We start from the raw sequence: 15,511 nt of genomic DNA on the forward strand, positions 1-15,511 counted from the left end.
ATTTCTGTGTGTGTGCGTGTGTGTGTGTGTGCTTGCTACAACTTGAGTATATCTCCATTACTTTCACACATGTAGCATAAAGTCTTCAAGGAATAGATTACAGTTAGAACTAGAATCTTTTGGTTCTAGCATGAACCTAGAATCACAAGCTTTTCAGGGTATTTACTCTTTTTTGTACTACTTTAACCAATTGGGATAATTAAGTATCCAGGTATAGCTGCTTATGATGTTCACAAAGGTACAGTGAATGATAAGTGACAGTGAGTGATAGTGGAGGTCAAATCAAGAAGAATTACAACTAATCTTCTCTTTGACTAGCTGCCTCATACGGTAGAAGTTTGTAAAACTGAACTGGGAGCTTGGTAGTGGCATTATCACATTTTAGGAATAGACCTAGATTTTCAGGACTACTTGGTATTACATTAAAGTGTCTCACAGTGTATTCTGTACTGCCTTTAAATACTTAACATCACCAATATTTTCAAAAAATTTTGTATTTTTGTTTTTTTTCCTAGTTGTTGGTCTTGACGATATTATGGATGAAGGAGTTGTAAAAGAAAGTGGCAATGATACCATTGATGAAGAAGAACTGATTTTACCTAACAGGAATTTGAGGGACAAAGTAGAAGAAAATTCAGTGAGATCACCAAGAAAATCACCTCGTTTAATGGCACAAGGTAATCCTTCCAGAAAGGACTAGCTAGAAAATCAAGTGTAGGGACAGATGTGATAGGTTGTAAAGTTGCTGAGCAGTGATAGTAGTTTCTTGGTGTTTGCTAATCTGAGCATTTTGATAATCAATTTTGAGATTGTATCAATTTGTTGGTATGACTTTTTAAAATTTTTATTGAAATTACACATTCACATGATTTAAAGAGTTGACTAGTTCTATGAGTTTCCAATACTTGCCATCCTACTACTTATTTCCCTTTCCCCAGAGGAAACTACTATTACCGCTTTCATCTGGTTTTGTTAATTTTTTGGTATTTACTTCCATGTCTCTAAGTAACACATGTATGTTGCTACTACTTGATTATTCTGATGTATGTATTTATTGATTTCCCATTCTGGATGGTGAATTTAGCATTCTTTTCTCCTCCTGTTCCCCCATCACACAGAAGAACATTCTCTCATCTTTCTGATACATAATTTTGTAAGATCAGTAGTAATGACTTATGTTATTGTGAGTCAATATGCTGTTAGTGATGATCCGTTTAGTGAACTGTAGTCGCTTTTCCTATACAGCTTTTTGTCTTTCTGATTTAATAATTGATTTTGTTGTTCATTTGCTTATAGTTTTATGCATTCGCGCACACAGTTTTCAGTGTACGTATCGGTAATTCCACCCCAACTACTCTGCCAGTTGTCTGAATCTTTCTTAAAGATATTTGTGCATATCAGGTGTTCTGTCATTTTCATCTTATTGAGGAAGTGTCTCTGGGGACCTTCTGATCTGCTTCCGTGTGCGCTGTCGTGTTAGCTCTGTATAAGTCAGATGCATGGCTGTTGTCCAGAGAGCTCTCTTTACTATTCTTCTGAGGATTCTGTTCTGTATTGCAGTTCCTGTTTACTTTTCTTTGAAGTGTCTCCTTCTTTTTGGTGACATACCTCTTCTAGTACTTTTGTGAGAAAAAGGAATATGGATATATATTTTTGAAACCTTGTATGTTTGCAAATGTATTTAATATGTTCTCACATTGGAATCATGGTCTGATTGAACATAGAATTCAAGGTTGGAAATTGTTTTTCCTCAGAAATTTGAAAGTGATGCTCCGTTTTCAGTTCTGGGAAAATCTCTTGAATTATTTCATTGATTATTTTCCTCTTTATTTTGTCAACTCTTGCTTCCTGGAACTCCTGTTATTCAAGTATTAGATAGCAGGGACTGGCTCTTCCATTTTCTTCATCTTTCCACCTCTGTATTCTTCCTCTACTTGCTGAAATTTTCTCCTGTTTATCCTTCAACTTTGTCATCAAATTCTGAATGTTCTTTTTTTGTTCCGGGAATAGTCCTTTTTGTAGCATTCTGGTCTTGTTTCATGCATACAGTATCTTATGTTGTCTTTCATAAGATACTTACGGTGTTTTAAAGGTTTTTTAGTCTTTTTTTCTTTTTTTGTTTTTTGGTTCTATCTTTCATGTTAAGAGACTTTGCTAAATGTCTGATCATTGATGGTTTAATGTTTTGTCAGCTGTGAGCATCACTGTATGGTAATCTGGCTGTGTTACTTTCTGGAGGAATCCCTGTTGTTAGACTTTAGGCTTGTTAGATTGTTAGCATATCATGGGAGCCCTTGAGGGAAGCTGATGGGGGCATCTCATCTTTCAGTACATACAAATACACATAATCTTACAGATTTCAGTGTACTTTACTGCTACTCTTATCTATGCTGGATGTTTCTTAGTCTAGAAACTCTGTTTTTACACTCCCCAAAGAGTAAGCCTCCAGTCTTCAATTAGGACCTGGGAAGGGCAGTTGCCCAATGGATGGAGTAGGGGCGAGGGAGCTCGGGGTCTGACTGCTTTTTAAACAGCTTTCGACTCATCCTCATTTTAACTGCCTGCCTTCCTCCCTACTTTAGAATTATCTGGGATCACCAGTTCCTAAGCCTTTTGAGGTGTTAATGGTATTGGTTTGGCCAGCAGTGCCAGATTACTGTTTATCTTTTTTTGGATGTCCTGCATCAGTTACTGCTTGATCATCTTTTGTTTGGCTTCCAAAATCATCAGTGTCTTCTCTTCTCCTGCCCTTTCTTTCCTTTTGTTTTACTTTTTAAATTAAAAAAAATTTTGTAAACATCTTTATTGGGAGTATAACTGCTTTGCAATGGTGTGTTAGTTTCTGCTGTATAACAAAGTGAATCAGCTATACATATACATATGTCCCCATATGTCCTCCCTTTTGCATCTCCCTCCCACCCTCCCTATCCCACCCCTCTAGGTGGTCACAAAGAATCGAGCTGATCTCCCTGTGCTATGCGGCTGCTTCCCACTAACTTTCTGTGTTACATTTGGTAGTATATATACGTCCATGCCACTCTCTTAGTTCCTCCCAGCTTACCCTTCCCCCTCCCCATGTCCTCAAGTCTGTTCTGTACGTCTGCGTCTTTATTCCTGTCCTGAACCTAGGTTCTTCATTTTTTTTTTTTTTTTTTTAGATTCCATATACATGTGTTAGCATACGGTATTTGTTTTTCTCTTTCTGACTTCACTCTGTATGACAAATTCTAGATCCATCCACCTCACTACAAATAACTCGATTTTATTTCTTTTTATGGCTGATTAATATTCCAGCTTCTTTATCGATTCATCTGTCGATGAACACTTAGGTTGCTTCCATGTCCTGGCTATTGTAAATAGAGCTGCAGTGAACATTGTGGTACGTGACTCTTTTTGAATTATGGTTTTCTCAGGGTATATGCCCAGTAGTGGGATTGCTGGGTTGTATGGTAGGTAGTTCTATTTTTAGTTTTTTAAGGAACCTCCATACTGTTCTCCATAGTGGCTGTACCAATTTACATTCCCACCAACAGTGCACAAGGGTTCCCTTTTCTCCACACCCTCTCCAGCATTTATTGTAGATGTTTTGGTGATGGCCATTCTGACTGGTGTGAGGTGATACCTCATTGTAGTTTTGATTTGCATTTCTCTAATGATTAGTGATGAGCATTCTGTCATGTGTTTGTTGGCAATCTGTATGTCTTCTTTGGAGAAATGTCTATTTAGGTCTTCTGCCCATTTTTGGATTGGGTTGTTTGTTTTTTTGTTATTGAGCTGCATGAGCTGCTTGTAAATCTTGGAGATTAATCCTTTGTCAGTTGCTTCATTTGCAAATATTTTCTTCCATTCTGAGGGTTGTTTTTTGGTCTTATTCATGGTTTCCTTTGCTGTGCAAAAGCTTTTAAGTTGCATTAGGTCCCATTTGTTTATTTTTGTTTGTATTTCCATTTCTCTAGAAGGTGGGTCACAAAGGATCTTGCTGTTATTTATGTCATAGAGTGTTCTGCCTACGTTTTCCTCTAAGAGTTTTATAGTGTCTGGCCTTACATTTAGGTCTTTAATCCACTTTGAGTTTATTTTTGTGTATGGTGTTAAGGAGTGTTCTCATTTCATTCTTTTACATGTAGCTGTTCAGTTTTCCCAGCACCACTTATTGAAGAGGCTGTCTTTTCTCCATTGTATATTCTTGCCTCCTTTATCAAAGATAAGGTGACCATATGTGTGTGGGTTTATCTCTGGGTTTTCCATCCTGTTCCATTGATCTATATTTCTGTTTTTGTGCCAGTACCATTCTGTCTTGATTACTGTGCCTTTTTAGTATAGTCTGAAGTCGGGGAGCCTGATACCTCCAGCTCCATTTTTCGTTCTCAAGATTGCTTTGGCTATTCAGGGTCTTTTGTGTTTCCATACAAATTGTGAAATTTTTTGTTCTAGTTCTGTGAAAACTGCCAGTGGTAGTTTGATAGGGATTGCATTGAATCTGTAGACTGCTTTGGGTAGTAGAGTCATTTTCACAATGTTGATTCTTCCAATCCAAGAACATGGTATATATCTCTCCATCTATTTGTATCATCTTTAATTTCTTTCATCAGTGTCTTATAATTTTCTGCATACAGGTCTTTTGTCTCCTTAGGTAGGTTTATTCCTAGATATTTTATTCTTTTTGTTGCAGTGGTAAATGGGAGTGTTTTCTTAATTTCACTTTCAGATTTTTCATCATTAGTGTATAGGAATGCAAGAGATTTCTGTGCCTTAATTTTGTATCCTGCTGCTTTACCAAATTCATTGATTAGCTCTAGTAGTTTTCTGGTAGCATCTTTAGGATTCTCTATGTGTAGTATCATGTCATCTGTAAACAGTGACAGCTTTACTTCTTCTTTTCCTATTTGGATTCCTTTTATTTCTTTTTCTTCTCTGATTGCTGTGGCTAACACTTCCAAAACTATGTTGAATAATAGTGGTGAGAGTGGGCAACCTTGTCTTGTTCCTGATCTTAGTGGAAATGGTTTCAGTTTTTCACCATTGAGGACAATGTTGGCTGTGGGTTTGTCATATATGGCCTTTATTATGTTGAGGAAAGTTCCCTCTATGCCTACTTTCTGCAGGGCTTTTATCATAAATGGGTGTTGAATTTTGTCAAAAGCTTTTTCTGCATCTATTGAGATGATCATATGGTTTTTCTCCTTCAATTTGTTAATATGGTGTATCACGTTGATTGATTTGCGTATATTGAAGAATCCTTGCATTCCTGGAATAAACCCCACTTGATCATGGTGTATGATCCTTTTAATGTGCTGTTGGATTCTGTTTGCTAGTATTTTGTTGAGGATTTTGGCATCTATGTTCATCAGTGATATTGGCCTGTAGTTTTCTTTCTTTGTGACATCTTTGTCTGGTTTTGGTATCAGGGTGATGGTGGCCTCGTAGAATGAGTTTGGGAGTGTTCCTCCCTCTGCAATATTTTGGAAGAGTTTGAGAAGGATAGGTGTTAGCTCTTCTCTGAATGTTTGATAGAATTCGCCTGTGAAGCCATCTGGTCCTGGGCTTTTGTTTGTTGGAAGATTTTTAATCACAGTTTCAATTTCAGTGCTTGTGATTGGTCTGTTCATATTTTCTATTTCTTCCTGGTTCAGTCACGGCAGGTTGTGCATTTCTAAGAATTTGTCCATTTCTTCCAGGTTGTCCATTTTATTGGCATATAGTTGCTTGTAGTAATCTCTCATGATCGTTTGTATTTCTGCAGTGTCAGTTGTTACTTCTCCTTTTTCATTTCTAATTCTATTGATTTGAGTCTTCTCCCTTTTTTTCTTGATGAGTCTGGCTAATGGTTTATCAATTTTGTTTTTTTCTCAAAGAATCAGCTTTTAGCTTATTGATCTTTCCTATCGTTTCCTTCATTTCTTTTTCATTTATTTCTGTTCTGATCTTGATGATTTTTTTCCTTCTCCTAACTTTGTGTTTTTTTTGTTCTTCTTTCTCTAATTGCTTTAGGTGTAAGGTTAGGTTGTTTATTTGAGATGTTTCTTGTTTCTTGAGGTAGGATTGTATTGCTATAAACTTCCCTCTTAGAACTGCTTTTGCTGCATCCCATAGGTTTTGGGTCATCGTGTTTTCATTGTCATTTGTTTCTAGGTATTTTTTGATTTCCTCTTTGATTTCTGCAGTGATCTCTTGGTTATTAAGTAGTGTGTTGTTTAGCCTCCATGTGTTTGTATTTTTTACAGATTTTTTCCTGTAATTGATATCTAGTCTCATAGCATTGTGGTCGGAGAAGATACTTGATACGATTTCAGTTTTCTTAAATTTACCAACGCTTGATTTGTGAACCAAGATATGATCTATCCTGGAGAATGTTCCATGAGCACTTGAGAAGAAAGTGTATTCTGTTGTTTTTGGATGGAATGTCCTATAAATATCAATTAAGTCCGTCTTGTTTAATGTATCATTTAAAGCTTGTGTTTTCCTTATTTATTTTCATTTTGGATGATCTGTCCACTGGTGAAACTGAGGTGTTAAAGTCCCCTACTATGATTGTGTTACTGTCAATTTCCCCTTTTATGACTGTTAGCATTTGCCTTATGTATTGAGGTGCTCCTCTGTTGGGTGCATAAATATTTACAATTGTTTTGTCTTTTTCTTGGATTGATCTCTTGATCATTATGTAGTGTCCTTCTTTATCTCTTGTAATAGTCTTTATTTTAAAGTCTATTTTGTCTGACGTGAGAATTGCTACTCCAGCTTCCTCTTGATTTCCATTTGCATGGAATATCTGTTTCCATCCCCTCACTTTCAGTCTGTATGTGTCCCTAGGTCTGAAGTGGGTCTCTTTTAGACAACATTATCCGGGTCTTGTTTTTGTATCCTTTCAGCCAGTCTGTGTCTTTTGGCTGGAGCATTTAATCCATTTACATTTAAGGTAATTATCGGTATGTATTTTCCTATTACCTTTTTCTTAATTGTTTTGGGTTTGTTATTGTAGGTCTTTTCCTTCTCTTGTGTTTCCTGCTAGAGAAGTTCTTTTAGCATTTGTTGTAAAGCTGGTTTGGTGGTGCTGAACTCTCTCAGCTTTTGCTTGTCTGCAAAGGTTTTAATTTCTCCATCAAATCTGAATGAGATCCTTGCTGGGTAGAGTAACCTTGGTTGTAGGTTTTTCTCCTTCATCACTTTAAATATGTCCTGCCACTCCCTTCTGGCTTGCAGAGTTTCTGCTGAAAGATCAGCTGTTAACCTGATGGGGATTCCCTTGTGTGTTATTTGTTGTTTTTCCCTTGCTGCTTTTAATATTTTTTCTTTTTTTCTTTAATTTTTGGTAGTTTGATTAATATGTGTTTTGGCGTGTTTCTCCTTGGATTTATCCTGCATGGGATTCTCTTCGCTTCCTGGGCTTGATTGACTGTGTCCTTTCCCACATTAGGGAAGTTTTCAACTATAATTTCTTGAAATATTTTCTTAGTCCCTTTCTTTTTTCTCTTTTTCTTGTGGGACCCCTATAATTTGAGTGTTGGTGCGTTTAATGTCCCAGAGGTCTCTGAGACTGTCCTCAATTCTTTTTGTTCTTTTTTCTTTATTTTGCTCTGCAGTAGTTATTTCCACTATTTTATCTGCCAGGTCACTTATCTGTTCTTCTGCCCCAGTTATTCTGCTATTGATTCCTTCTAGAGAATTTTAAATTTCATTTGTTGTGTTGTTCATCATTGTTTGTTTGCTCTTTAGTTTTTCTAGTTCCTTGTCAAACGTTTCTTGTGTTTTCTCCATTCTATTTTCAAGATTTTGGATCATCTTTACTATCATTACTCTGAATTGTTTTTCACATAGACTGCCTATTTCCTCTTCATTTGTTTGGTCTGGTGGGTTTTTACCTTGCTCCTTCATCTGCCGTGGGTTTCTCTGTCTTCTCATTTTGCTTAACTTACTGTGTTTCGGGTCTCGTTTTCACTGGCTGCAGGTTCGTAGTTCCCGTTGTTTTTGGTGTCTGCCGCCAGTGGCTAAGGTTGGTTCAGTGGGTTGCGTAGGCTTCTTGGTGGAGGATACTTGTGCCTGTGTTCTGGTGGATGAGGCTGGATCTTGTCTTTCTGTCGGGCAGGACCTCGTCTGGTGGTGTGTTTTGGGGTGTCTGTGAACTTCATATGATTTTAGGCAGCCTCTCTGCTAATGGGTGGGGTTGTGTTCCTGTCTTGCTAGTTGTTTGGCATGGGGTGTCCAGCACTGTAGCTTGCTGGTCGTTAAGTGGAGCTGGGTTTTAGCGTTGAGATGGAGATCTCTGGGAGAGCTTTTGCCGTTTGGTATTACATGGAGCCGGGAGGTCTCTGGTGGACCAGTGTTCTGAACTTGGCTCTCCCACCTTAGAGGCACAGGCCTGACACCCGGCCGGAGCACCAAGACCCTGTCAGCCACACGGCAAAAAAATGAACGGCAGTTACACTGAGAGGTGCCTTATTAATAGCAAGAATGGAGGCCGGGAAGCAGTTGACTGTCATTTGTCATGTGCTGAGGGAAAATAACTGTCAGAGTAGAAACCAATGTCCAGCAAAACTTTCAGATGGGTGGTTTATTACAGAGGATGTTAAAGCACAGGAACCAACAGCCAGATGAAGAGATTCATGGGGTGAGGTCAAGAACAAAGAAACTTCAGTCCTCTTGGAGTTGGGAGCCCTGCAAGCACTGTGGCACGTGGAGGCGTTCTACTTCACCATTCAGAAGCTCTCTGAAACCCCTCCTTTTGGATTTTAATGGTGCCTTCACTACACAGGCATGGTTCATTAAATTCTTAGGCATTGGTCCTTTCTTTCCTTTTAGATTCATAGCTTTTGTATAGCTTTAATGTGCGGTTTTGAGAAGTGGATTATTAGCTCAGATGCATATATTTACTTCTTCATCTTTTCCTCAGTTTTTAAAAAAATCGGTTATTTGGTATATATTTGTGACTTTGAGAAACAAAAAGAGTAGAATGAACATTATAGACAAATAATGGTAATGTTTGGCCTACACCGCCCGGCTTCAAACTAAGGCAGTTTATAGTTAGAGGAGAAAGAGTTACTTTATCCTTTGTCAGTTAATCAATTACTATTGGAAAACAATTTTCGTTTGAATACCTTCACAGTTGAATGTGCTGTTCATTTATCAACCACTTACGTAATGGGTGTTAAAAGTTCTTCATTTATTTTATTTCAGGGCATATAAATATAGTAGAGCTATAAATTATTACAGGCTGTCTTCAGAGCTTTAAAAATTATCTAAATATTAATAACAAACCATTAAAATTTTAGTTATTTTAAAATGTTATATATCTGAGCATGAGTGGTTCATGATCTACTAAGTAAGTTTTTAAAGTTGTTGGGTACTTACCTGATGACCAAATATTGTGCCGAGTCCTGGGGAATTAGAAAGGGTCTCTAAAATAGGATGACCGTGTAATTTATTGTCCAGATGGGGACACTTTTGAGTGTCATGACTACAAGCATCAACTAGGACTGTTAGAGACAAATGAGGAGGACCTGTGACACCTTCTGTAAGAGTTTCACAGTTCAGGTTCAGTGATACGTGACAAATTAGGAAAATGTTCTAAATAGTGGTGCATAGTAGCGTTTTGCATTAAAAAGGAAGGAGACTTTTTAAAAATTTGTGATGTTCAGTTTTCATACAGAGTTGATTCAGAGGTATTGGATATGCATAGGCTTGGATATAGCTTCTTATTTTGTATTTCAGTTTGTGGGTTGTTTTTTTACTTAGTGAATTATTATTATTTTTTTTTTGTAGTGAATTATTTAGCTTTCTTTCCAATTTCTTTTCACTTTGTGTTTCTTTTTCCCTTGGGGATGTATCCAGATAGGGAAAGGAGGAAAATCTCAGTTAGTGCATTCTTTGTTAGGAGCATTGTTACAGGTGGGAAGCTTTATTAAATTACTTTCATACTTTCCGCATTTTCCCTTATGATACATTTTCTTGGTTTAAATCTCTTTAATTATAATTTCTTTTTTTGTTGATCTGTGTCTAGTACTCTAGTGTATATTTCATTTCTTAAAATATTCAAGCTATTCAAGGAATAGCTTGAATGCTAAAATGGAGATATAAGGGAAGCACATTCATAAAGACATTAGAGTTCTTTTGAGGCTGTGCTTTGAAACTCACACAGATCCTGTTTGTGATAGGTGGTTTAGTTCAGATTTTATTGGCACCCGAATTTGTTTGGTTTTATATACTTAAAGGTATTTAATGTTTACAACTGTATGACAGCCTTGCTTTAAGATGGGTAGTAATATCAAGGAACCTCATTGATTTTACCCCCAGCTTACTTTCATAGAAAAGCTTGATTAAAATATTTCTTATTGTAAAGTATAATATCAGTCTGAATTTTATACAGATTATTTTCTGCCCCAGAATTATAGAACTTTGATAAGTGTATAAAAGATGTAACCATCATCATGAGTAGATGTCAGTACATTTTCTTTGAAATGGGAAAATAAATTTTATAGCTCAGAATAAAGAAGTGATGTATTCTAAATTGCGTTGAAATAAAAACACATGGCAAAATAACTAAGTTTTTTTTTATTTATTTTTTTCCCTTGTGATAGAACAAATAAGAAGTTTGCGACAGAGCACTATTGCCAAGCGTTCAAATGCAGCACCTTTAAATAGCACAAAAAAGGCATCAGGGAAGACTGTGTCTGCCCCTAAAGCAGGGGTGAAACAACAAGAAAGGTGTCAGAAGAAAGAAGAAGTTGGTGAGTCGCCGAAACCTGAGCACCAGCAAGAGGGCAGGAGGAGCCGCCGACACAGTGGGCAGATCGGAGCCGCGGCTTCATCTGGTCTTGATGTGAAGGATGAAGCTGGATTAGGTTCTGAGCAGCAGAGTAGTAATCAGGGAGACGCAGATGTGCCATCTCACGAGTTAAGCTGTCCACTCCTTTCAGAGACTTGTGTTAGTATTGAAGAAAAGAAAAATGAGACTCTGATGGAACGTAAAGCCAAGACTATTAGCCCATTGTTTAAGTTTTCAGATAAAGAAGAACATGAACGGAACGATTCCACTTCAAGTAAAATGGATGGGACTATTGTTGAAGAAATGAAGGCAGAAGAAGAAGTTGAACAAGAATCAAACGAGACAATAAAATTACCCCACGAAGATGACAGTGTCAGTGAGGAACCTGCATCTTCCGTTGCTTTCTCTGGCAGTGCTGCTTGTACAAACCCAAATGAGAAAGAAAAGAACCTTGTCAGTTTGTCTGGTTCTGTGGATGAAGTAAATGAATGTAGTTTGGAATTGAAAGATAGCGTGGAAGTTGCTGATAAAGCTGAGAACTCCCTTCAAAGAAGTGAAATGGAAATGGCTTATTGTAAAGACACAGAGTCTAATGATAAGCAGTTGGAGGGCACCAGATTTAATAAATCAAACTTAGAGGTGGTTAATACTAGTGCTTTTGAACCAGAAAGTAATATTTTAGAAAATGCTATTGGTGATGCACCTGACCAAAATTCAAAACAGTTGAATATTGTTGAAAGTATTAAAATGGAGTCTCATGAAACAGCAAACCTTCAGGATGACAGAGACAGCCAGTCAAATAGTGTTTCTTGCTTAGAGTCAAAAAACATAAAACCCAAACACACAAAACCTGTAATTCATTCTAAGCAAACCATGACCACAGATACTCGGAAAAAAGTTGTTGGAGCAAAGCATGAATTAATGCATAACATAACTAAAGTTAATGTCAAAAGTGTGAAGCGAAATGCTGATGAATCAGAATCTAAGCAAAATTTTCATAGGCCAGTCAAAGTGAGAAAGAAACAAGTTGATAAGGATTCAAAGTTTCAGAGTTGCAATTCTGGGGTTAAATCTGTGAAAAATCAGGCTCATTCTGTATTCAGAAAGATATCACAAGATCAAAATTTAGTACAGATTTCCAAACCCTTGACTCATTCTTTGAGTGAAAAGCCTCTCGGTCACCCTGGTTGCTCAAAAGAGCCTCATCCTCCTGCACAAACTGGGCATTTGCTGCATTCCAGCCAGAAGCAGTGCCATAAGCCCCAGCTGCCGGCTCCAGCAGCGAGAACCAGTAGTCATGTGAAGGAAGAGCTTGAGCACACAGGTGGTGTAGAACATTTTAAGGAAGAGGATAAATTGAAATTGAAAAAACCTGAGAAGAGCCTACAACCCCGTCAGAGAAGAAGCAGCAGAAGTTTTCCTTTGGATGAGCCACCGTTGTTCATCCCAGATAATATAGCTACTGTAAGACGGGAAGGCTCAGATCATAGCTCTTCATTTGAGAGCAAATATATCTGGACTCCCAGCAAGCAGTGTGGGTTTTGCAAAAAACCGCATGGCAACAGGTGTGTGTGTGGGTGTGGGTGTGTATGTATATGTGATACGTACATTAAAGAGAAATTGCTTTCTTTTAGGGTCGGATTAGTGTGAGAACTTTTTATAGAAAGAGATTATTTAACATACAAAGACTTTTGCACAAACAGAAATCCCTCATCAATCCCGGATATATGATAGTAAGATGGAGCCACTGAATTTACAAATATGCCATCCTAGAAACTTTAAAACGCATAGTCTGACCAGAAGCTGGTATATATGGAAATATTTTATCATTGTAACCAGTTAGTGTAATTTAGTCATTGCATCTTAAAAAAAAAAATCAGAAAATTGTTATAGTGCTTTGGGTCTGTAAGTTATATATTATTTTGTTTGGCTTGAGAAGAACTAGTAATAAATTGTGAAGGGCATAATGGAAATTCTATATATATACTTTCAAATGAAGCACACTTACTATGACTTAATACCACTACTTCATAACTATCAAACGTGACCTTAGAATGAAATTTGATAGCTAAAACAACTGTTAAATGACACAGGGGAATTTTGTATGTAACATGGAATGGAGTGAAACATGTATTTTGTGTCTGAATGTTCTAGTGATTTGGGTTTCTTGTGAATTCTAATCTTTTAGGAAGTGATTTTGTAGCACTGCCGTTGTCATTCTTTCCTTAGGATTCAGTATTCTATAGTTTTATGACACTGCCACCCTCCCCGCCCATGTATTTTTTATTTGCTAGCTTTTTGAGAAAAAGAACAAGAGGTGAAGTGGAGTTTCCAGCTACAAGATTATCCTGTTCAAGTGTTGAGATTGCTGTTGGAACTTCTATCAACATTGATATGATAAAAGAACATTGTAACTTGCACATTGTAATATTATCTTTACTCATGAAAGTAAATGTTAGAACGATTTCCCAGCACAATTAGATTACATGAAAATGAAACTCTTTAGGGAGGGACAGTTTAGTGCAGTGCGTTGTAACACATTATTTTGGTATGGAGGGTGTGGTTGGGAGTTCTTGGGGCTATTCTGTAAAAAATAACTTTTATGTCAAGGGGTTTTTTCATTTGAGATTCAGCCCATGGCCTATTTTTAGTGTCAGTGGTTACTTTATAACAGCATATTCCAGTTTTTAAAACTTGTGACTTGTTTGAATATAGTGCTACATTTGCCCTCACTTTTGTGCTGTTTATGCTTTTTTGTTTAAAACACCTTATTCAAATATTCTAAAGTGGGCCTAAGAGAATTAAGGGCTAGATGGTCCTTGTAAGTGCTCTTTTAAGTTAGCCCTCTTTTCTTTGCCAGCATCTTCTAAAAACCACATCATACTGACATGTTGTCAGAGTATGAAATAGGAGCCTTAAACTGAATGAGTTTCTGAAATGAAACTTTGACCTAGAGTTGGAAGACATGTTATAATGTAACTTTTTTGGAGATAAACTTCTGTTATGATGGCGTGGTCCTCAGGAGTTTGCCCAGGCCTTTGAATGATGACTGTCACTTCACCAATATCAGTTATTTTCCTAAAATGAAGATTGTTAAGTCCCATTGTTTTTTACCTAAGGCTGCCTTTTGGATCTAACCTATAAAACCTAGAGTTTCTTTGCCCCAGTCTGGAAAATGACTTGGAATATTAGATGTGTAGGGATTTTGAGTTTACCCTATGTAATCGACATGAATAATATGTAATAATACTGGAAACTATCAATTTTGGAAGCAGCATTTCACATTCAATTTTGTGAATAAAGAAGCCTAAGTAATTGATTGTTTTTTTCTTTACATATTAACTAGCCTTCACTACTTCTTTGATGCACTCTGCTTGTATATATTGAGGTTACTCAAAAAATGCACCTGTCATGCAGCATGTAATTTTCCTAGTTTAATCCATGTGTAAGAATATGAATTTATTAGGAAGGACATACGTGGAAATAACTCTCTTCCATATCTTTGATCTCACGCGCCAGCTACATTCATTGAAAGCTATTTGTTAATACGACATTTTTTTAGCACTTGTGACAAATTTACTTCTGTAAAGATTATTTTATAACTCTTCAGCATTTTACATGTATTGCAACTGAGGTTAGCTTCCTGTATGTGCTTCCAGTTGGAAATTACATTTTTAAATACCGATTCATTCATGGCATGGCCAAATGTAATATTTGACCATAAGCAACTTCTGTATGTATCCTAAAGACAGTAGGCATTGACTGCCTCCCAGTTTACACTTCATGCTGTTGTTTTGGCTTCCATTTATTTTCCTGATTCAGCCTTGTAGCTAAGGTATATTCATTACTTTAAAAGCCAGACTATTTAATACTTTTTAAAAAACTTATCTTTGAACGTCTTTTAAACATAAGCCAGTTGGCATTTTGGAAGGAAGAAGTCTTAGTCTTTTCATAATACCTACCTTGTAGTTTCTAGTATTTCACTACCTCTCCAGATGACATTTGTATCTTCAGTTTGTATTACACTTTCTTGCCCAGTTGTAGGAGATTAGTTGATTGGATGAAATTTAGAAACAAAAAAATATCCTTAGCGTAATGGAGTCATAGCTTTATACTCAAACAAGAAACCTTTTTCTGAGAAGGAAATTTTCTTAGAGAAAGTGATTCTGGTTTTTCTCAGGAGTTTAAGAGTTTGATAGAAAAGTACTTTTCTCTGCAGATTAGATTGTTAGTGACAAAAACAATGATTTAATGTTTATGTGGAATGAAATCATTTTACCCTAGAAAAGAGTGAGTACATATACATTCACAGTAATACAGTCTTAGTTGTTACTTAAAGGAACCACTTATCAGAACTTAATGGTTCATCTTGTAACAGCTCCATTGTTAGCAAATTTGTGACATGACTTTTTAAGAACAGGAATTCTCAATGTTGCTTTTGTGGTTTACTTTGAAGAAACTTGAAAATTTTCTAAGAATATATTTTGGTTTGTGCCAAAAAGATTAGAATTAAGATTACATTTTAAATTAGGTTTAAATTATAGTAGGTTTTAAAATTTTGTGTATGAATGTATAACAGTAGGAGAACAAAACAAATATTTCTGAACTTTTCCGTTTAACTGATTTCATGCTGACTTGGTCCAGTTAATTCAGAGTTAGTTAATCTTTTACCACACATTAATTTTTTTTAGTGAAATATTTAACACCCAGGTTATAGTCTTATCTTTGAGTGATTTTGCCTTTTGGTAATCA

The 15,511-nt window shown here is 36.6% G+C and overlaps 1 protein-coding gene across 5 annotated transcripts in view; it reads left to right on the top strand.

Annotated features, from left to right (window-relative positions):
• Positions 1–15,511, top strand: part of PHF3 (PHD finger protein 3) — a 98,638-nt gene that overhangs the window by 52,962 nt on the left and 30,165 nt on the right. For 4 of the 5 annotated variants that reach the window (XM_061206897.1, XM_061206895.1, XM_061206893.1 and 1 more), the window contains 2 exons: positions 516–677; positions 10,572–12,324. In XM_061206897.1, the coding sequence (XP_061062880.1) occupies positions 516–677; positions 10,572–12,324 (1,915 nt within the window). The remainder of the gene's footprint in view (positions 1–515; positions 678–10,571; positions 12,325–15,511) is intronic. The other variant, XM_061206894.1, reaches the window with a different exon arrangement.

This window comes from Eubalaena glacialis, chromosome 12 (assembly GCF_028564815.1).
Source record: "Eubalaena glacialis isolate mEubGla1 chromosome 12, mEubGla1.1.hap2.+ XY, whole genome shotgun sequence".
NCBI classification, from domain to species: domain Eukaryota; kingdom Metazoa; phylum Chordata; class Mammalia; order Artiodactyla; family Balaenidae; genus Eubalaena; species Eubalaena glacialis.